The following is a 24290-nucleotide window of genomic DNA, read 5'->3' on the forward strand; positions in this document are numbered from 1 at the left end:
CGGCAGGCTGAGCCACTTAGGGGAGGAGTGCCCCCTGTCTTTGACATACACTCCTCTCCAGGTGGACCAGCCTTCCAACTGATGGAGAAAGCTTTCGCTGCTGCTTGCGATACCAGACTGTCTGTACCTCCACTCTCCTCTGGTACACTGGTTTCACAAGTCGCATCTATCGGACACCGGGTGCAAGGGCCTCGGGACATATTCCCTCAGGAATCCCCTTTTCTGTTGTCTTCCCCAGCTTCTCCCGCTGAGGAGGTCCACCAGAAAAGTTTGTGTAAAAGGAAGCACATGGACTCCACAGAGGAGTCTCTCACCGAAGACACAGATTTCGATGAGGGGGAAGGATCCCCTCGGCCACCCTCTGAGGTATCCTTAGTCGATATCCTTGAAATCCTGAAACAGAGAGGTGACTGGCAGCCCTCTAATCCAACCCCTGAGGAATCTGTGTTCCTGCAGGCTTTTCCCGCCCAGCACCCTAAATCCTGGGTTACTCCACCTGCCGATGAACTTGTCAAGTTCATTATGCAGCATGCTTGGAAGGCCCCTGAAACTGTTGAAGCTATTCCCCGGAGGCCAGATAAAATCTTGTTCCCTCCTGCTTCAGATCCCCATTGGTCCAAAGGTTTCCTGTAGATGCTTTGGTGATGGCGGCCGCAACAAAAAAGGATCTGGCAGAAGAAGAAAGCCAGACTGTCCATCCATCTAACAGAGAGTCCCGGACCCTGGACAGAATAGGGAAGCACACTTTTGCTTCAACAGCCTTTGCTATCAGGTCCCTGAATTATATGGCACATTTTACTAGGCTTCAAAGGGATCTGGTTTCTGAGCTCTCTGAAACCTTGGCTGGTGCAGTGTCTGATGAGGACCATGACAAAGTGGCCTCTCAGCTGGCCACCATTGAGTCTATATCTAACTCCTCTATGCGACTGATATCGCACGCATCAGAGGGAGCAGCTAGAGCGGCAGGTTCAGCTGCGGTCTTGAGATGACATGCCTGGATGCGCTTGTGCAACTTCACGTAACCTTTTAAGTCTTCCTTTCTTAATTCCCCCATTGAGCCCTCCTCGTTGTTTGGGCCCAAAATTAAAAGCACACTGGCCAAACGTGAACAAGACGGTAAGACCCTTTCTGCCGTGGGTGTCCATTATTCTTCCCCTCAAAGTGCTTTCTCCCGAAACCAAAAGAGTGGGAAGATATGGTTCAAGAAATCTCAGGGTCCTTTCCATGACACACAGGCCGAGTTCTCCCCAGAGGCAGAGGGGGAAACTCATAGGGAAGACACTCTTTCGGTGCAGAGGGCGACCGCGTAACCAGGGTTCCAGTGATTCTTTCCTGGGTCAGTCCTACCAGCGCTCCTGAAGAGTGGCCCAACTCCTTTCCTCTGGAGGTGGTTGGAGGACGTTTCTCCTTGCAACCTTCTGCCTGGCTAACCATCACCACCAATTCTTGGGTACAAAGGATCATAACCAGAGGTTATCATATCCCCTTCGATCTTTGTCCCATCCCTTCAAAACATCTTCCCGCCGTTCCACCCAGTCAAAGGGAACAAGCAGCACTAGAGATAGAAAAGCTGCTAAGAAAAAGAGTCATCCAAATAGTCCCTCCAGACCAGATAGGATCCAGATTCTACTCAGCACTATTTTTGGTGCCAAAGAAAGCCGGGGAATGGAGACCAATTTTGGATCTCAGTGTATTGAACAAGTTTGTGAGAGTACAAAAATTCCAGATTGTCACTATACAGTCTATCCTCCCGCTTTTGGAAAAAGATGATTGGATGTGCTCTCTAGATCTTCAAGATGCGTACTACCACATAAAGGTGGACAGGCCATCAAGAAGATTTCTGTGCTTCCGTGCGGGAGCCAGTCACTACCAGTTCAGAGTACTGCCCTTCTGACTCTCTACAGCCCCCAGAGTGTTCACAAAGTGCATGGCAGTTGTCACAGCTCACTTGCGACTTCAAGGATTCCAGGTGTTTCCGTACCTAGACGACTGGCTCATTTCCGCCCCCACCAGACATCTACTGGAAAAAGCCCTGGCATACTCTCTACTCGCTGCTCAAAGGCTGGGCATAACCATAAACTGGCAGAAATTCAATCTCATCCCATCTCAGTCTACAGAATTCATAGGGGTTATCTTGGACACAAAAAACTGCAGAGCTGCTATTCCAGAGCAGAGAATTTTAAGGATAAAGCAATAACTAATTCCAATCCTTTCAAAGGAAATATCCACTGCTCACTCGGTTCTACAGCTGTTGGGTTCCATGGCAGCCTCCATCACCATTGTTTCCCTGGCCAGGTTTCACATGAGGCTTCTATAATGGCTACTGCTCACCCAATGGTATCCTTTTCAGCATCCTCTTTCAGCCATGATTTGAGTAACCCATAGGTGCAAACAGGATTTAAATTGGTGGATGACACACAATCTCTCTCAATGGTCTCGCCCCTTTTCCCCCAGCAGACCAAGGCCACAGTGACCACAGACGCCTCCCTGATGGGGTGGAGGGGGCTATGTCAGGGACAGACAGTCCAAGGCACTTCGTCCCAACAGGAGGCCCATCTGCATATAAATATTCTAGAGCTGAGGGGGTGCTTCTGGCGTTGCAAGCATTCCATCCCCTGCTGCCGTCTGGGACAATTGCGATTCAATCAGACAACATGGCGGTGGTCTGGTACATCAACAAGCAAGGTGGAACCAAATTTTACCCCCTTTGTCAAGAGGCCATGAGGATATGGCAATGGGCGATGGCTACCAACCGTTTTCTTCTAGCAAAGCACATTCCCGAGAGTTCCAACGTGATAGCAGACAGACTCATCAGGTGCATTCTGCAACCTCACGAGTGGTCCCTGAATCCCTTGATAGTGGCGGAGATCTTCCACCACTGGGGCCATCCTTGATGCGACCTCTTTGCATCCCCAGGCAACTACAAATGCAGCAACTACTTCGCCCTGATTCCCCCTACGCATTACTGCCCTTTCCTCTCATTCCCCAGTTTCTGAAGAAAGCCCAGTGGTTGAAGAGCAAGGTAATCCTCATAGCACCATATTGGCATGGCAGATTTGGTTCCCATTCCTTTGGCCTCAACTACTAGATCGACCCTGGATCTTCCATCCAATCCCAGAGTTGATCTCACACCCACAGAACCTGATTCATCCAAACCTGAACAGCCTGAAGCTAACGGCTTGGATACTCCAATTCCCTTGATTGCCAGTCAGAATGATCTTTCTTTACCAGTACGTGATATTCTCATTGCTTCTCATAAGTCCTCCACTAGAATTACTTATCTGAGCAAGTGGAAAAGATTTACCTGTTGGCAGAAAGATAAAACAAGTAGACTCATTTTCAGCACCAGTGTCGATAATACTAGACTATCTGGCCAACCTGTTTCAATTGGGTCTATCGGCCTCTACCATTAGAGTTCATCTGGCTGCAATTTCTAATTTTCATGAGGGTGTCCAAGATTCCTCTCTTATGTCCCACAAATTGCGCAAGACCTTCATAAAAGGTGTGAATCACCTGAAGCCACCTTTTAGAGAACCTATTCAACCATGGGATTTATCATTAGTTCTGCAAGCTCTGACAATGGCACCTTTTGAACCAGCCTCTTCTTGCGACCTCAAGTATTTGTCATGGAAAACCTTGTTTTTGGTCGCTATTACTTCTGCCAGACGTATTTCTGAATTTCAGGCTTTATGTATCAAGACTCCATACCTGATTTTTCATAGAGATAGAGTGTCTCAGAACTAATCCATCATTTCTGCCTAAAGTGACCTCTGAAATGTCCATTAATCAAACCATTGAATTGCCATTTTTCTTCCCCAATTATTCAAACAAAGGAGAGTATTGCCTACATACCCTAGATATACACAGGCAAATCCATTTTTACCTAAACAGGACTAAACCCTTTCGTAAATCTGACCAGTTATTTTTGGACTTTTCTGGACCTAGATTAGGATCGGCTGTTGCTAAGGTCACATTAGCTAGATGGTTGAAGGACTGTGTGACCTTTATTTACACACAGCGTTATATCTCGTTACCTACTACCATGAAAGTTCATTCACCAAGGTTGGTGGCAACTTCTGCTGCCTTCCATGCCAGAGCTTCTTTACATGACATCTGTGCAGCTGCAACTTGGGCTACGCCTCATACCTTCATCAATCATTACAAATTGGATTTGGCCTCCAGGGGAAGAGCATCTTTCGGTTCTATGGTGCTCAGGAATGTCCTTCCATGAGAGCCTCCCAGGAATAGAGGTAGCTGGGGACTCTGTCCCATACGTAAGGAATGAACGAGGATTAACAATATCAGATAAAGAAGTTATGTCTTACCATAACGTTCCATCTGTATTGTTGATCCTCGTTCAGTCATCACGACCCTCCCTCCTTCCCCCTCCTGTGGTTTCTAGTGGATATCACCATCCAGTTCTCTTAGGTTATTTGACCAGAGATAGGCTCTACCTTCTTTAACTTGCAAACTCAATCTGAGGTAACAGGGAGAGGGGAGTTGTGGGTAAGAGTATAGCTCGAGAGTCTGAAGCTGACGAGAGCTTGGAAAATGGCCGGCTCGGTTCCCAGCTCGGAACTGATACCCATACATAATGACTGAATGAGGATCAACAATGCAGATGGAACGTTATGGTAAGACATAACTTCTTTTTTGATGTGATGGAATGAATGAAGCCTGAATAGTTAGACCAAGCTGAACTGATACCTCCTTTTAATTTCTCCAAGTCTTTTGGGTTTTTAATACCATTAAAGGAATGGACCCCATTCCTAAGTAAAAGTATGATTAAAGTTTGTGAAATTAGGATTGTTCATTTTTTGATGTTAGCCAAAAGTCTTTTTACAGCACCTGAAATGTGCCTAAAAGTGACTCTTTCTGCAATTCATATGGAGTTACATGTACCATTAATATATCAACATATGACTGCAAAAATGTTTTTTATGAGACACATTGCTCCTACTACTATTGGAACTGTCTGGGTATCCTTCTTCCACATTGCCCTCGTTTCTGCCTGCAAATCCTGGTATTTAAGACTTTGCATATCTCTGTACTTAACAGACTATAATCATCGGGTATAGCTGTTGTGTCTTTCGGCTTTTCCCGGTTAGGGGTCGCCACAGCGGAACTCCGGTCCGCTAATGATTGGCAGTAGATTTTTATGTGCCGAGTTGCTGGCCCAGACGCACAACTTTCAACGAAGGTACGCCCATTCACGCATGTCTCCACACAGAAGACGCTCTAGCTGAGAATCAAACAGGACAACGTCTTACTGTGAGGCGACAACGCTACTGCAGCACCACAAAGTTCCATAATTAATGTTGCTTTTCTCTTCTTTCATGGACTATCATCTATTTTTGAACTGCTGGTAATGGGTGATCCCATGCGGTATAAACTTCGCCATTCTCTAGAATGCTTTGTGTCTCATGTTTCCAATGCTTTTTAGATGTTTCATCATTCTAATGTTTGCACAATATCAGATGCAACAGTCTTGCCACATCATTATGCCATACAGTATATAGGCCCTCTGCCATAAATGTGTCACACCCAGCAATAAGATGCGTGACTATTTTGTTTTACAGAACCTGCATTTGTCTGTTTCTCCGAAATGTTCACCATACTTTGTAAACCAATGTTTAAGTAATCCACTATCATGGGTTACCAATATTAACCTTTCATCTTCTGATTTAAATTCATCTCCCCTTAACCATTCCTGCATTAGATCCTGATTGGCATGAGGCTGTTCCAGAAGTCTTCTGTACCTGCAACTATAGTTATGCCTTTTCCACATTTCTTGCCTTCTCATCTGATCCTTCTCCTTATATATATATATATATATATATATAATATATATATATATATATATATATATATATATATATATATATATATATATATATATATATATATATATATATATATATATATACACACACATATATATATATATATATATATATATATACATATACACACACACACACACACATACACATATATATATATATATGTATATATATATGTATATATATACATATATATATATATATATATATATATATACACATTATTTTATTTTTATTTTTTTTGGCACATTCAATTGCTGCCTAATTTTTATCTATTTCTGGCTTGAATTCCATTCCTGTTTGACACATATTCTTCTAAACTAAGCAAGGAAGTCATCTTAGACTTGTTCTACTCATGGTTTAAAACTTTCACTATGTTTGGATCTGGCAAAGTCAGCAGATACATATGCAGTCCTGTGATTGCAGATCTATACATATAAAATAAGTTATGTCTTACCATAACGTTCCATCTGTGTTGTTGATCTTCGTTCATTCATTACAATGGGTTATCGGTTCTGTCCTTGGAACCAAGCCGGCCTGATACCAAGCTCGCGTCAGCCAAAAACTCTCGAGCCAAGATCCTACCCACAATGCTCTGCTCCCTGTTACCTCAGATCGAGTGTGCAAGTTGATAGACAAAAGTAGAGGCTACCTCTGGTCATAACAGACTTATGAGAATGGAAGAAGAAGCATATGAAATCCACCAGGAATCTCCAGAGGGGGGTGAAGGGTGGGGAGTAATGAATGAACGAAGATCAACAACACAGATTGAACGTTATGGTAAGAAATAACTTCTCTAGCTGATGTTGTTAATCTTCGTTCATTCCTCACGATGGGACAGAGTCCCCAGCTACCTATATCGCTAGGTGGCCCTCATGGAAGGACATTCCTGAGCACCATGGAACCAAAAGAAGCTCTTCCTCTGGAGGCCAAATCCAATTTGTAAAGAAGAATAAAGGTACGAGGGTTGGCCCAAGTCGCAGCTGAGCAACTGTTGTTGAGGGAAGCCCTAGCACTGAAAGCTGCTGAAGTTGCCATTAACCTTGTAGAATGGGCTTTCACTTTGTGAGGCAAGGTGATGTTGTTCTTATTGTAGATGAAGATAATGCAATTTCTCAACCATGACACTAATGTAGCTTTAGAAACAGGATGAATTGGCCTTGGTCCAGGAAAGGCCAGAAATAATTGGTCTGATTTATGGGTAGATTTTGTTCTGTCCAAATAAAAACAGATTTGCCTGTGAACATCTAGGGAGTGCAAGCAATACTCTCCCTTGTTAGAATGATTAGGAAAAAATACTGGGAGGTCAATAGACTGGTTGATAGACCACTCTGACACCACTTTCGGTAAGAAGGAGGAATTAGTTCTTAGTGAAACTATATCCTTATGGAAAATAAGGTAGGGACGTTTGATGCATAAGGCTTGAAGTTCTGACACTTCTGGCCGATGTGATAGCAACCAGAAACAAGGTTTTCCGGGAGAGGTACTTTAAGTCACATGAAGATGCAGGTTCAAAGGGGGGTGCTGTTAGGGCTTGCAGAACCAAAGCCAGGTCCCAAGGTTGTACTGGTTCTCTAAAGGGAGGTTTTAGGTGAAAAACCCCTTCAAAAAAGACTTACAGAGTCTGTGTGACATGAGTGAAGAGTCCTGGAAGCCAATGTGGTAATTAGAAATGGCAGCTAAATGAACACGAACATTAGAGGCTGATACTCCAGATTGAAAGAGATCTGATAAATAATCTAATACCACCGAAACTGGGGTTGACAAATGGTCCAAGTGTTTGTTCGATACCCATAAGGTAAATCTTTTCCATTTGCTGAGATAGGTTAGCCTGGTGGATGATTTATGAGATGCAATAATAATAATAATACTGTGCACCGGGGAGGAGAGGTTATCCTGCCTGGTAATCACTTGAAGTGGAGATACCAAGCTGTCAGCTTCAGGTTTGTTAGATTGGGGTGGATCACACCCAGCAGATGGGAGATCATCCTCTAAATGTACAGTGATCGTTGAAGCTGAGGCTCCTGCATGTAAAAGAGTAGTCAGGTATTGCAGGAACTTTTGAATAGGCATAGAGAAAGGGTCTAAGTTCTGATCTTTGCCCCAAATAAAGAACCTAGTCCATTTACTAGAATAAACTTTCCTAGAGAAAGGTTTGTGTGAAGCCAGAAGAATTTCACGAACAGGAGATGGGATGTGAGGCAGTCTGGCAATCACTGGAAGTGGAGAAACCAAGCTGTAAGCTTGAGACTATGCAGGTTCAGATGAATCAGTCCCTGAGGATGAGATAACAGGTCCTGGGAATGATCCAGGATCCATGGGCTGTGAATCAGATGAGGCCATAGAAACGGGAACCAGACTTGACGTGGCCAATAGGGGGCAATGAGGATCACTTTGCTTCTCAACCTCTGAGCTTTCTGGAGAAATTTTGGGATGAGGGGAAACGGAGGAAAGGCATACAGAAGACCCGGGGGCCAATCGTGTGTTACATCGGCCCTCGGTGGTTCCCCCTGAGGGAGGATCAGGGCAAAATAGCTTCTGTATTTGTAGTTTACAGAGAAAGCAAACAGTTCGCATCAATGCTTGCCCGAGCACTGGAAGATCCAGTCTACGGTTACAGGGTTGAGGGGCCACTTGTGAGGCATCAAGATGTTCCTGCTCAGATTGTCTGCAATAAGGTTGGAACTCTCGGGAATGTGCGCTGCTATAAGAAAGCGGTTGGAAGCTATCGCCCAGTGCCAAATCCTCATGGCTTCCCGACACAGGGGGTAAGACCTGGTTCTGCCTTGCTTGTTGATATACCAGATGACTGACATGTTGTCTGACTGAATTGCAATGGTCCCCGAGGGTAGGGATGCATGGAACGCTAAGAGAACTGTCCTCAGTTCCTGGACATTTAAGTGCAAGTTGGCCTCCATGGGAGACCAGGTGCCTTGGACAGTCTTTTCTTGGAAATGTCCCCCCCACCCTAACAGTGAAGCATCCATGGTCACCGTGGCAGTGGGCTGGGGAAAACGAAATGGTCGAAACCAAAGATTCACTTGTGGCTTCATCCACCATAGCATTTCTTTCTTGCAATGGTTTGTAAGACGTATCATGTGGCTGAGTGGGTGAGTTAGCAATGACCATTGTGCGGAAAGGAGCCACTGCAGGATTCTCATGTGCAGTCTTGCCAGTGGTACTAATGTAATGGCAGCTGCCATGGAGCCCAAGAGGTTCAATACAAGACATGCTGGTACATAGGTCTGAGGAAGAAGGTCTTGGATTTGGTGTCGAGGGGGGAGAGAAGCTTGACAGGATGTTGTGTCGAAGACCACTCCAATAAATTCTAGTGTCTTCGTTGGGGACATTTGAGATTTGCCTTTGTTGATTGTAATCCCCAAGCGGAGAGTGAGACCTTGAGTGTAAGACAGGCTGCGAACTGGGAGATTCCTGGTCGGAGCGGTAAGGAGCCAATCGTGTATATAGGGAAACACCTGGAATCCTTGTAGTCGAAGATGAGCTACCACAACTGAGATACATTTGGAGAACACTCAGGGGGCTGTCGAGAGACCAAATGACAGTTCCCTGAACTGGTAGTGATTGGCTCCCAGCTGGAAACGGAGAAACCTCGATGATCAGTGATCCATCTTTATGTGGTAGTACGTGTCCTGGAGGTCTATAGAGCACATCCAATTTTCCCTCCCTAGGAAGGGAAGAATGGACTGTACTGTGACCATCCGGAATTTTTGAGGTTTGATAAATTTGTTCAATAGGCTGAGATCCAGGATTGGTCTCCAGTCCCCTGTCTTTCATGGCACTAAAAAGAACCTAGAGTAAAACCCGGTTCCTGTCTAGTCTGGTGGGACTGGTTGGATGACTCTTTTTCTTAGCAGCTTTTCTATTTCTAAGACTGTTAATTCCCTCTGATTGGGTGGTACATCTGGGATTCGTTTGACGGGTCTGGGAGTTAAATCAAATGGTATTTGGTAGCCTCTGCATATTATTCTCTGCACTCAAACAACAGTAGTAATAAGATCCCAGGCTGGTAGATGCAGAGAAAAATGATCCCCGACTGCTTCCAGAGGAAAGCAATCGGGCCGCTGCTCAGGAGCGTTGGTAGGGTCTGCCGGAGAAAGAATCTCTAGCACCTTGGTTACGTGGACCCCCTCTACACCAAAAGGGGTGTCTTCCATATGAGTTGCCCCCTCTACCCTGGTGGGATTGTTCACCACGAGTGTGATGAAAGGATCCTACGGATTTCTTGAACCACATCTTTCCTCCCTTCTGTTTCCTGGAGTAGGACCTCTCAGGGTTGGAAAAGCATACGCCCACAGCAGACAAGGTCTTTCTGTTTTTCTCACTACCTGCAAGTTTGTCTCGTACCTTGGGTCCAAACAGTGCAGATTCGTTGACAGGAGCATTGACTTAGGAAGATTTAAGGAGGTGTGCAAAGTCACACAACTGCATCCAAGCATTACGTCTCATGACAACGCCAGATGCGGCATCTCGAGCTGCCCCCTCAGTGGTGTGAGATATCAAATGCATCGAGGAGTTTGAGATGGATTCACGGGTAGCTATCTGTGAGGTGACAGTATCACACACCTCATCAGGCAGTACCCCCACCAAAGAGGAAGACAATTCGGAAATGAGGTCTCTTTGGAGGCGAGTAAAGTGTGCCAGATAGTTCAGCATCTGAATGGCAAAGGTCGCTGAAGCATAGGTTCACTTCACTAGTCTGTCCATGGTCCGGGACTCCCTGTTTGGAGGATGGACAGTAGAACCATCTTCTGCCAGTTCCCTCTTGGTGGCTGCTGCCACAACCATAGAATCAACTGTCAACTGCTTGGACCAGTCTGGCTGGTCTTCAGATGTAGATAAAATTTTTTCTGGCCTCCGGGGGACAGGTTCTACGTTGTCCGGGGCCTTCCAGGCACTTTGAATAATTAGTTTAACAAGGTCATCTGCCGGTGCAGTCACACAGGAAGTAGATGACTGGGCACAGAAGGCCTGCGGGAACACCGATTCCTCAGAAGAAGAGTTAGAGGACTTTCAGTCCCCCCGCTGCTTGAGGATTTCAGGTATGTCTCCGAATGAGATGTCATCTGAGGGAGACTGTGGGGACCCTTCCCCCTCATCACAATCAGTGTCTTCTGTTATAGATTCCTCTGGGGAATCAAGGTGCTTCCTCTTGCACTGTTTCTTCCAGGGTGGCTCTCCAGTGGGATCTTCTGAGGAGGACTTTAGAGAAGGGGTTCCAACCACTTCAAAGGGGGTTCTTCGGATACTGATGTCATTGGCGCTGACTGTGAGCCTTCAGAATGAAGGACCCACTCCATCACCTGGACAGCAGGTCCACCCGAGGAGGAATGGGAGCCCAGAACTGGGAGGGACAACCTTAGAACTGGGGTCACACCCCACCCTGAGGAGCCCACCTCCAGTTGAGGAGCTCTGAGAGAACTGGAAGCCGTCAGAACCATGGATATAGATGATGCCAGTGAGAAAATAGGTGCCGGACTAGGTGCCAAGGTAGGAACAGTCCAAGCACCGCTCTGAGAAAGCATTGGCTCCACCAGAGCCAATGCAGCAAGGGTGGTCGGTGCCAACAGGGGAAACACTGCTGTCGGGGCTGAGACAGTATGTACCGAAGTGGATATCGGTACCGAGATCAGGGTGGATGCTGGAGGAAGATAAACAGGGGAAGATGTAGTAAAAGATTCCCAGCCAGGAGAACGGAAGGTCAAGCTGGAATGGGCAATCCCCCAGCTGCCAGAAGCTGGTCCATAACCCACACTAGGTCTAGTTCAGAAAGACTCCTAGTGGATCTAAAGGAGGCTGCTGAAGGGGAATCAGGTCTTTCTAGAAAGGTGCTAAACCTCTGCCCCAAAAAAGGGGTCGGAGAATATCTTCTCCTTGGCAGGTATTCGAGTTGTGAAGCTGATGGAACTGAAGAAACTGTCGGCACCATGGCTGGGGATGGTGCCGAAGCATGTACAGTCATCGGAGCCGATGTGGGATCCAAGGACGGTACCAAAGTCAGTGGTGCCGAGGTTGGAACCGAAATAGGAGTGAATATCATGGATGGCACCGAGGGAGAGGACACAGAGCCTGGTGCCTAAGAGGTCTGCGCCGAGGACGCCAGTGAAGCATGGACCCAACTCGGTTCCGTAATTGACGGAAATGCAGGAACCGAGTGACTCCTTTTTTCCTTATGTTTTTTGGTCTTTGGGGGGGTGAGACCTCCAACCCAGACAGAGCCTCCGAAAAAGGTGTCTTGAGTAAACCTTTTAGAATAAGTTTATTTTTACGTTCTGCTAGTGTCCGATTACTAAAACTAGCACAAATGTCACAGTCAGCTTTAATATGATCCATGCCCAAACAGTAGACACAACGAACATGTATATCTGAGTTAGGCATCTTATGTCCGTACTTGTCACACTGTTTAAATCCCAACTTAGCTCTGTCTGACATAGGAAGACAACAAGGCTATCCAATAGAAAAAATAAGGGAGAAAAGAGGAGAGAATACCAATAATGTTATTTAAAAATACCACTAGTAAAAGGAAAGGTCTGTCAAAGACAAGAGAGAGGGACAGTACCAATAAATGGCAAAAAAGAAATTACCAAGGGAAAAGGTAGGAAATAGGCTTAGGTTACATGCGACAGTGAAAAAAGTCTAACTTGACTAAAAATTAAATAATTTTGAAGAAAAACTGTTTTAAAGTTAACAATTTTCTAATTAGCTTTGAGAGAGACAGCTAGCACGTCTGACTAGGAACAAGGCAAACGAGATCTGGTGTAACTAGGGTAGGTCTTTGCTGAGAGCTTTTTGCTTGCGTGAGCTTGGAAACGGCCATATCAGTTCCGAGGACAGAACAAAGGTCCTATTTGTAATGAATGAACAAAGATTTACAACATCAGATGTCACTGCTACACTGTCACAACATTTATACAGGGATAACTACTCCCTGAGCCCCCACTGTGAAGACTGTTACCCCACACCCATGATTATGTAAATACACCGATAAAGAGATACAGACATATATATATTAGCTCCAAGATCACTGACATCAAAGTAAAGGGAATATTCTGAGACAATGGAATCTCAGAATAAGAATATAGTTTCCACATAATTACATTTTCTCTCTATTGCAAGAACCACCATTTTAATCTTCAGAATTGAAACAGACAACTGAATAAACCATTTAATGTATTTAGGTATGCATTAATGAACATACATTTGTCTGTATTGATTTATTTATTTGTTTATTCATATTTTTTTCTATTTGTTAATAGAGATAGCCACCTGAGCCAGAGGCACCTTCTCAGTTGAATTCCAAGACAAAAAGCTGCAACAACATGTAAGACGCTATTTAATGCAAGTAAAACAGAGAGAGTGAGTACTGTATATTGCTTTTATCTGTGAGACCATTACTACATTATGACTAAATGCTTTGCAGTACTCTTTTGTGCCACTGGGCCAGGTCATAGTAGAAAAAAAATCTGCACCAGTCTACCTTTCTTGTGAACCAATAAATAAATAACCGAATGTTTTCATCAGCATGTACATAACATTTTTTTAAATTTTTTTCTGTGTTTACTATTTTCAACATTTTATGTGTTGCTCCCTATGTTCTCTGTTGTGTGGTCAGTCAATGGATGAAAATGTCAACTGACTAGCCCATCCATCCAGAAAATACATTTACAGACAAATAACCAGAAAGAGTCACCAGCTAAAAACCCTTTCTAGGATTTGTGGTCTGTGAACCTTTATATGAAAGAGGTATTTAGATAAACTGGACTTGCTTACCTTGTAAAGCCATTGTAATGTTCTATTCTGAAAAATAAAATGCACTTATTACTACCATATATGCTAAGCTATCACTGTTTTACTTTTGCAGCTGTCTATAATTTTCCTTATTTATTTTATTGGCACACTCTAGGTACAAAAACAAAACAAGAAGAAGAAAAACACAAGAGATGCATACAGTAAGCATGACTACATTTAACAGTATTCATTTATGTAACTGAGTTGCTTTTTCAGTGAACCTCAACAACACCAATCCTTTCTATTAAAGAGACTCAAGCCTTTTTGCATTTAAAGTTATCTCAGACACATATACTAAGTACTGTTGCATATAACACTGTTTATGTATGCAAATAGTTTAAGTTGAAAAAATCTCAAATGCTTAATACTGTTATAGTCATTGAACTCCATCCATATAATATCATCCATCCAAAGACCTAGCTGTTCCCTATTGCAATTGCATATATATGTAACAGCATAAATGCATTTGCATTCTGTTTATTCATGAAGCACTTTTAAGATTTAGAAAATAAGTCTATTCTAGGTAATATCTGTAGGTTCATAGGATGATACTAGGCTGCTGGCCTGGAGGCCCTTTTATGCCAAGTCAAAGAATTTTGCCGATGTTCCCAAAAAGTCAGCACCTGTTTCTCCTGTCCAGCAGGGACACAGTTGGGATCCCAGGGGTGTATTTTCTGTTTCCCATCCAGTTGTCCGGATTCTTCATAAAGAGGGCTAGTAAGGTACTCTGCTTGACATGGAGAGAGAGTCTATTCCACGGATGGGGGGGGCTTTGGCACACAATTCTATCCCGCCAACAAGTTCTATTAATGTCACAGACCAGGCTGAGGCCTTGCAGGCGGGATGCACAAATGGAGTTTGACTTACAGATATGCAGCAACTCCGTCAAGGCTGGATCTGAGACGGCCTTGAATGTCAGACACAGGTTACCTCTGAGCAGTCTGTATGAGACTAAGTAGAGGGACAATGCTTTTAACCTATCTGTGTAGGATACATGTTTGAGACCCTGGATATGCCTGGTCAGGAACCTCTGTGGTCTCCCCAGCTGCTGCATATACCTGGCAAGGCACATTCCGAAGGGAGCACTGTACTCAATAATGGGTATGATAAGGAAGGAGTACAGGGAAGTTATGACCTCCTTGTTCCTGGATGACATACCCTTACTTATAAGGTGGGCCATGTAAAAAGCCTTCTGTACAACGGAGGCAATGTGATGGTCAAAAGTCAGGTTGTACTGTTGTTACTGAATGTAGAATGAAAGGATCTTCAATGTGTAAGATACTGAATGATGAGGTATTACTAGTGGATCTTTAGTAGGTACAGATAATATTGCAGTTCATATGCTTGTTTTTTTTTCTTTTAAAGTTCTACTGACTGACTTATAGTGATCCAGACTAAGGAATTATTAATTCAGAGTACCAGTGAGGAGTATAGCTCAGAGCATTATGGGGATGCAGCCCACATTGCTAAGTGTTCAGTAATGCTGTCTCTTCTGTGCTCCGTCAGAAATCTTCAGACTTTGTTTTCATCAGTTTGTAGTCTTAGCAAATTACAAATCAAAGATGCATGCATTACTAGTCACATTAAACTGGAATTAAAACCATTTCTAAATGCCTTCTTTGCATCATTGCTTAGTACATTTGCAGCTTTATGTCAGATGGACATTAAAACTTGTGTGTTACATATAGTAGTATGTACAAAGTTAGAAAACGCCATGATGGACTCAAGCAGAACCACAAATACATTGTAATTTTGAACTGATTCATGACAACTGTAATCTGCCCAAGAGATGTTACAACTATGTTGAACCATACTGAATCTTTTTTGTATACCATATATCACATATGTGGACTTTTTCCAGACTGACTTTTAGTTCAAAGTGTTGAAAATCATGACATTACCATGTTATATGATTGATTTTATTGATATCTGAGGATACTTTGTCTGAGGCCCAAATGACCACGTTCTTAGTATACTAAAAGATGTTAATATTTACTTGATATACTGTTAGGAAGTTTATGAAAAGGATAAAGAACAGTGGGGCAACAAGACAGCTTTGAGGTACCCACACCTTACTGATTGTAACTAATCTTGACAATGGTCTGTGAAAACATGGAAAGATTGATCGATTGATTGGTAAATGACATGCTGTAGTATTCACACTACAAAGCAACAGCTGTGCTAATAATTTTTCATGTTTTACCAAGTGCTTTGGATAACTATACAAATACACCACCAGTCATCTCACTTAATTCAGTTGCTCTAAAATCACTGGTGAAGCGTAACAGTCTATAAGGGGTGCTGTGTGCCCCTTTCTAAAACCATACTTCTTTTGGCTGTTCCTGTCAGGATCACCACAGCGGATCATCTGTTTCTATTTCTTCCTGTTCTCTGCATCTTGCTCTGTCACACCAACCACCTGCATGTCCTCTCTCACCACATCCATAAACCTTAACTTAGGCCTTCCTCTTTTTCTCTTACCTGGCAGCTCCATTCTTAGTATCCCTTTTCCAATATGCCCAGCATCCCTCCTCAGCACATGTCCACACCAACTCAATCTAGCTTCTCTGGCTTTGTCTCCAAACCGTCCAACCTGAGCTGACCCTCTAATATACTGATTCCTAATCCTGTCCATCCTTGTCACACCCAATGAAAATCTTAACATCTTTAACTCGGCCGCCTCCAGCTCTGACCCCTGCCTTTTTTGTCAATGTCACCGTCTCCAACCATATAACATAGCTGGTCTCACTACTGGGAATGCACAAACCAGTGCATTTCTTTGTGCTGGTCCCTAGCCCAGAGAAATGGGGAGGGTTACTTCAGAAAGGATATCCGGTGTAAAACGTTTGCCAAATGACATATCCCGACAACAATACAGATTTCTAAAACCATACTACTGGTGAATAATCAATCTATTGGATCAATATGGTCATGCATTTCTACATCAGCACTTTTAAAAGTATTTTCTACTGCAGAAAGAAGTGCTATAGTTGTAGGCTTTGTATATATATATATATATATATATATATATATATATATATATAAAATCACTTTAATGATAGTGGATTTTGAATGTAACATGACTTCATATTTCAGACAGTGTCAGTAAAGAAGTAAGTCACATCCTTTCAGCTCACCTGTGTTTATTTATTTATTTATTTATTTATTTAAATACCTCTAGTAGGCCAGTGTTCACACAGAAAATGAACCCAGATGCATCACAACCTTTGTTGGTATTATGATGTTTGCAGTTTTTCATAAATCAAAGAAAATGTCAGGTACAGTTTATGTATCTCAGAGAGACAGCACTGAAGTCATCACATATACAAAGGAACTTTGAACAAAGCCCTTTTTAGTCAACCTATAAGAATTCTGGGATGTCTGTTAAGAGACTTATTTACTTTATGGCACTCACTGATTCACTTTAGATAAATGTAATTTCACTCAAATGAAAGTCAGTGGAGAAACCAAATACATGTTGATGCTGAGTCAAGAGTTTGCTTAAGAAACTGCATTCATGAACTGACTTGCAAAATGAAAACTGTTTCAAAGACTTCTGCAACATATGTGGATCCATTAAATGTTAATATAACAAAGATTCTAAAATCATGAAAAGCAAATCTATCATTTTCATGAAACAGTGACTGGGCGTATAGTACCATCAACAAACCAGTCTGGAATGTCATAAGTATAAACCAGTTAAGGGGTGCCCAGACCTCAGAGAGCAAGCTTTGTAACTCCTTTGAAGCCTTTAGGCTAGATTTGGGATGTTTGCTAGACAGCACTGGCATTTGCCAACATTCTTTCTGAACAGGCAGAAGCACCATCATGGTCCATTACAATCAGAGATCATGTACTGGTTAACATGCATAAAGATAATCTCAGAGAGGCCACATTTATTGATCTAATTAAAGCTTTTGATCTGATGGATCACATGCTGCTCTGCAACCCTTAACACAAAAGCCATAACCTGGTTTACAAACCACCTTTCAGCAACAGCTTTCTATTTCAATATAGGAAAGTCAGTCATAGAATCTTTTCCCCTTAAACAATGTTTCTCTTAAGACTCCATCTCATGCCCTTCTTCTGTTATTTTGTCTTTTGTAAATAAACTCCATAGTGATACACAAACATCCTGATCCTTTTTTATGTCATTAATATGGTCATTTACAGATACATTCCTTCTCCTGCAGCCATTCGTAAAACATCTGGAAATCTGGCTTTCATTTAATATAAACATGGCTTTCAAAATATGCAAACTCTAGAAAGGCAAAATACATAATATTCAAGCTTCAACAAAACATATTATTTCCTCAGTAACTGTCACACTGTAGACTACAACCAATGACATCCCCAATCAACCCAATTTTCACTTACTTCAGCTTTCAACTAGATAAAGTCCATTCTTCCATCACCATATAGATGAAACCAACGCTCATAAAAATTGTTTTCTGCGGAAGAAATGTTTTTACTTATGTGCTCCATAAGTCAGAAATACTAAAGTTAAGAGGATCATTCTACATTAAATGGGTACCAAATACCTCTTAATGCAGCTGCTGCCAAGAGAAATCTTCCTTCTCTACCAGTCACAAGCAAATAGTTCTGACTGAATCAATGTGGTTACTGGTACAACAATGAGCTGACCTTCTAGCCTTCATACTGTATGAACTGTTTATAAGGGACTGTTTTCATTTTCCTCCAGGAAAGCTATCTCTCTTGAAACTTCCATTAACAGACTCAAGCCCTTCTACAGCAAATTCCCTTTACAAAAATCTACCACACAAGGCACAGCTTTTCAGTTTTAGATACACAACAGTGCATCAAGCTCTTTAAAATCTAGTTTATTACTATAAAATATAACAAGAATTCCTTGATCTTTTCTTAAATAATGAGACAGTTAATACAATAAATTTAAAATCTTACTACAAGTATCTTAAACCATTGACAGATATTTCTTTTTTGCTAAGCATCTGATGTATGAATGTGTTCTGTTAAATTTTGTTTGTCTATATTGGTACTTTATTTTTGTGGGAAAGACTGCAATCAGTCTTAATAGATTTACTGCAATACCACATAATCAGAAACTTAAAAAAAAAAGAAAGAAAAAAAAGAAAAAAAAACACATAAAATAAATAAATAAAATAGCACTCAACAATTACCCATACGTCATACAAATGCTTAACAGAGTGAGGAAACAAGAAAAATGAGGACTAAGTGTCTGAATTCTCACTGTATAAATCCTTCATACAACTGATAACTCTTACATAAAATATTTTAAGTCAAACTCTAGGGATAAAATAGGAAAGCACTGATTAAATACATATTTTCTTATTAGTAGTTACTAGAATGAAAATACTGAGTTACTTAATATATTTTTTTTCATTTTAGTTAATAATGATGCTATTCCAAAACTCTTACTCTATGGTCCTCTAAGATATTGCACTATAAGGTTGCTTTATAGATAGCAATTGCAACAAAGTTACTTGGAGTAGCATAGGACAAGATTTCGAGAAACCCCAAACAAGTCTTAAAATTTGTTAAGATTGCTACAGTATTATAAAGTGATAACTGCTGTATTTACAATACAAAACAAAACCAAATAAACCATATTGCCCAAATTACAGCACGAGGATATGACACAAGGAATTACTAATAACTGCAGATGAGACATATGCTGCTACCATTCTCCCCTTTATGCATTTATAGACATATATATATATATATATATATATATATATATATATATATATATATATATATCTAGAGAGAGATTTTATATATATATATATATATATATATATATATATATATATATATATATATATATATTTATTTGCATTTGGATGGAAGTTTGCAAAATGGCAATAATATCAACATACATAATGTCAGCACCAAATGATCGAAATTATGTACTCTGTTACACATAAGCCACACATCAATCTTGGCGTCTGCAAAACCTGAAAAAAAACAAAACAAAAGAAAACATTGTTTTTTCCATTGGGACAAGCCCCACTGTGCCCCTCACATCTCCTGCTAATTATATATACTAAATTCTAGGTCACATAATTCTTAGGGAAAGAAAAAGAAGTTATGTCTTACCATAATGTTACATCTGTATTGTTGATCCTCGTTTAGTCATTACGTGTGGGTATCGGGTCCGACTTCGGAACCGAGCCGGCCATCTTCCAAGCTCGCGTCAGCTACAAACTCTTCAGCTAAAAACTCTTAATTCAAGGGAATTGGAGGAGCCAAGCTGTGAGCTTCAGGCTGTCCAAGTTGGGATGAATCAGATTCTGCGGATGGGAGATCAACCCCGGGGTTGGATGGAGAATCCACGGTTGATCTAGCAGGTGAGGCCAAAGGAAGGGGAACCAAATCTGACAAGGCCAATATGGTGCTATGAGGACCACTTTGCTCTTCATCCGGCAGGCTTTCTTCAGAAAATGGGGAATGAGGGGGAGAGGTGGAAATGTATAAAGTAGACCCGAGGGCCAATCATGGACTAGAATGTTCCTGGGTGACTGTCCCGGAGGGGGAATCAGGGCGAAGTAGTTGCTGCATTTGTAGATGGTCGGGGATGCAAAGAGGTCGCAGCAAGGAAGACCCCAGCGGATGAAGATCTCCGCCGTTATCAAAGGATTCAGGCACCACTCGTGAGGTTGTAGAATGCGCCTGCTAAGTCTGCCTGCTATTACGTTGGAACTCCTGGGAATGTGCGTTGCTAGAAGAAAACGGTTGGTAGCCATCGCCCATTGCCATATCCTCATGGCCTCTCGACAAAGTGGGTAAGATTTGGTTCCGCTCTGTTTGTTGATGCACTAGACCACACCATGTTGTCTAATTGTATCGCAATAGTCCCAGATGGCAGCAGGGGATGGAATGCTTGCAACGCCAGAAGTACCGCCCTCAGCTCTAGAACATTTATATGCAGATGGGCCTCCAATTCGGACCAAGTACCTTGGACTGTCTGTCCCTGACATAGCCCCCCCACCCCATCAGTGAGGCGTCCGTGGTCACTGTAGCCTTGAGCTGTTTGGGGGAGAAGGGGCGAGACCATTGTGATGGGTTGTGGGTCATCCACCAATTTAAATCCTGTTTGCACCTGAGAGTTACCCGAATCTTGGCTGAAACAGGATACTGAAAAGGATACCATTGGGTGAGCAGTACCCAATGTAGAAGGCTCATGTGAAACCTGGCCAGGGGGACAATGGTGTTGGAGGCTGCCATGGAACCCAACAGCTGTAGGACTGAGTGAGCTGTGGATTTCTCCCTTGAAAGGATTGGGATCAGTTGTTACTTTATCCTTAGAATTCTGTGCTCTGGAATGGATGCTCTGCAATTCTTTGTATCCAAGATGACCCCTATGAATTCTGTGGACTGAGATGGGGTGAGATTGGATTTTTGCCAGTTTATGGCATACTCACTGCTCTAGCTACTCCTTCTGATGGTTGAGATATCTGGCGCATGGAGGGGTTAGATATCGATTCAATGGTGGCCAGCTGAGAGGCCACTTTGTCACGGACCTCATCAGACACGGCACCAGCCAAAGTTTCAGAGAGCTCAGAAATTAAATCCCTTTGAAACCTGGTACAATATGCCATGTAATTCAGGGACCTGATTGCAAAGGTCACTGATGCAAAAGTATGCTTCCCTATTTTGTCCAGAGCCCGGGACTCTTTGTTGGGTGGATGGACAGTCTGGTTTTCTTCTTTCTCCAGCTCCTTCTTAGTTGCGGCCGCCACCACCAGAGCATCTACAGGAAGACCTTTGGACCAATGAGGGTCAGTAGCAGGAGGGGATAAAGTTTTATCTGGCCTCCGGGGAATGGACTTCACGGTGTCAGGAGCTTTTCACACATGCTGCACGACGAGCTGGACCAGTTCATTGGAAGGTGGAGTAACCCAGGAGTTAGGGGGCCGGGTGTGAAAGGCCTGCAGGAACATAGACTCTTCAGAGGTCGGGTTCGAGGGCTGCCAGTCACTTCTCTGTTTAAGAATTTCGAGAATATCACCAAAGGATACCTCAGAGGGTGAGCGAGGGGACCCTTCCCCATCATCAAAATCTGTGTCTTCGGTAGGACTCCTCTGTGGGAATGGCCTCCATGGTGTCAGGAGCTTTTCATACACGCTGCACAATGTGCCGGACCAGTTCATTGGCAGGTGGAGTAACCCAGGAGGTAGGGGGCCAGGTGTGAAAGGCCTGCAGGAACACAGACTCTTCAGAGGTCGGGTTCGAGGGCTGCCAGTCACCTCTCTGTTTAAGAATTTCGAGAATATCACCAAAGGATACCTCAGAGGGTGGATGAGGGGACCCTTCCCAATCATCAAAGTCTGTGTCTTCGGTAAGGGACTCCTCTGTGGAGTCCATGTGCTTCCTCTTGCACGAGCTTTTTCAATTAACTTCCTCAGAGGGAGAAGCTGGGGAACACAACGCAAAAGGGGTTTCCTGTGGGAGTATATCCTGAGGCCCTTGCGGCTGGTGTCCGCCAGGAGCGACTTGTGTACATTGAGGTCCAGAGAAGGGCGGGGAGATTGATAGCACAGTATCACCAGCTGACGCCAAAGCCTTCTCCATTAGTTGGAAGGCCGGTCCACCTGAAGAGGGGTAAGTGTCCAGGACAGGGGTCACCCCTTCCCTAAGGGGCTCGGCCTGCTGACTCAGAGTCCCTGGATGGCTGTGAAACACCAAATTACGTACGCCACAGCTGACATCCTGGGTCACAGCAAAACTCTCCTGCCATGAAGGCAACTGCGGTTCCTTAGTGAGGTCCATGAAGGGAACCGTAGAGGAAGAAGACTGTGCTATATCAAGGGGCTACAAAGGCAATGAAGGAGGAGAATAAGTAGGGGTCTTTGGCAAAGGGTGATCACCTCCCAAGGAAGGATAGGTCCTGGGGGGGTGGGAATCCTCTGGCCAAAAGCACTTGATCCACAATACGCATCAAGTCATGTTTAGAGAGGCTTTTAGTGGATTTCACGGACACGGCTGAGGAAGAGTCAGGTCTATCCAAAGATGGGGCAAGCTCGGTGCACACCTCACTGGTCTGCATTGAAAACAATGGTGCTGTAAGGGACTGAACTACAGGTGTCTGCACCGAGGAAATCATCGGTGCTGAAGTCATTGTTTGCACCGACGATAAGGTCTGTGCCAAAGTGGTTGTCAGCGCTGAGGCTGGAACTGAAAAAATTGGTGCCAATAACTGAACTGTCAGTGCCGAGAGGGTAGTCGGTGTCAGGTAAGTTGGAGCCGACGTGGTAACAGTCTGCACTGAGTGGATAGTCAATGCCGGTGGAGAAGTCTGAACCGAGGAGGCCCTTGGTACCGATACGGTAAAGGACACGCTAGTCAATGCCAAAATCACAGATGGTGCCGATGGCCTCGGTGCCGAAGGTCAGATCCGAAGTGGAAAGCTTAGCTTTCTTGGGTCTCGGTTGATGGGAGTCCCCAGCAGGGGACGAAGGAAGAGACTTGGCCTTTGTATGTTCATCACTCTTTTTCTTATGGGATCTTGGAGGGGTTGAAGCCTCCGACCCAGAAAAACCCTCTGAAAAGGGAGATTTAAGTAGCCCCTTCAATAACAATTTATTTTTTTCTCACAATCAACGTCCTGTTATAGAAATTCTTACAAATTCCACAGGGCAGGTCAACTGTTAGATGAGGAACACCCAAACAACAGACACACAGGGAATGTGCATCTGAAGTAGGTAATTTATGACCACAATCTGAACATCTCTTAAATCCTGGACAACCTTTTGTATCTGCCATGTTAGGAAAGAAGGAAAATCAGAAAAAATACCAGCAATGGTACAAGAAATACCCGAAGGTAAGGAGGAAAGGATGATGGATAGTGAATCATGAAGTGCAGTGGATTAGCAAGGAGGAAGTAAGCATAGCTATGAAGAGGATGAAGAACGGAAAGGCTGTTGGTCCAGATGACATACCTGTGGAAGCATGGAGGTGTTTAGGTGAAATGGCAGTGGAGTTTTTAACTAGATTGTTTAATGAAATCTTGGAAAGTGAGAGGATGCCTGAGGAATGGTACCCATTTTTAAGAATAAGGGTGATGTGCAGAGCTGTAGTAACTACAGAGGGATTAAACTGATCAGTCACACCATGAAGTTATGGGAGAGTAGTGGAAGCTAGGTTAAGAAGGGAGGTGATGATTAGTGATCAGCAGTATGGTTTCATGCCAGGAAAGAGCACTACAGATGCAATATTTGCTCTGAGAGTGTTGATGGAGAAGTATAGAGAAGGCCAGAAGGAGTTGCATTGTGTCTTTGTGGATTTAGAGAAAGCATATGACAGGGTGCCAAGACAGGAGTTGTGGTATTGTATGAGGAAGTCGGGAGTGTCAGAGAAGTATGTAAGAGTGGTACAGGATATGTACGAGGGTAGTGTAACAGCGGTGAGGTCTGCGGTGGAAGTGACGGATGCGTTTAAGGTGGAGGTGGGATTACATCAAGGATCAGCTCTGAGCCCTTTCTTATTTGCAATGGTGATGGACAGGTTGACAGACGAGATCAGACAAGAGTCCCCATGGACTATGATGTTTGCAGATAACATTGTGATCTGTAGTGAGAGTAGGGAACAGGTGGAGGAGGCCCTGGAAAGATGGAGATATGCTCTAGAGAGAAGAGGAAT

General features: G+C 43.3%; 1 protein-coding gene across 2 annotated transcripts in view; it reads right to left on the reverse strand.

The window, feature by feature from the left end:
- Nucleotides 1-24290, reverse strand: part of LOC122800826 (phospholipid scramblase 2-like) — a 1997253-nt gene that overhangs the window by 1920968 nt on the left and 51995 nt on the right. For both annotated transcript variants that reach the window (XM_044070115.1, XM_044070114.1), the window contains one exon: nucleotides 13632-13658. In XM_044070115.1, the coding sequence (XP_043926050.1) occupies nucleotides 13632-13644 (13 nt within the window). In that variant the 5' untranslated portion in view covers nucleotides 13645-13658. The remainder of the gene's footprint in view (nucleotides 1-13631; nucleotides 13659-24290) is intronic.

The sequence above is a fragment of the Protopterus annectens genome, chromosome 4.part1, assembly GCF_019279795.1.
Source record: "Protopterus annectens isolate FY-2018-M chromosome 4.part1, PAN1.0, whole genome shotgun sequence".
NCBI classification, from domain to species: domain Eukaryota; kingdom Metazoa; phylum Chordata; order Ceratodontiformes; family Protopteridae; genus Protopterus; species Protopterus annectens.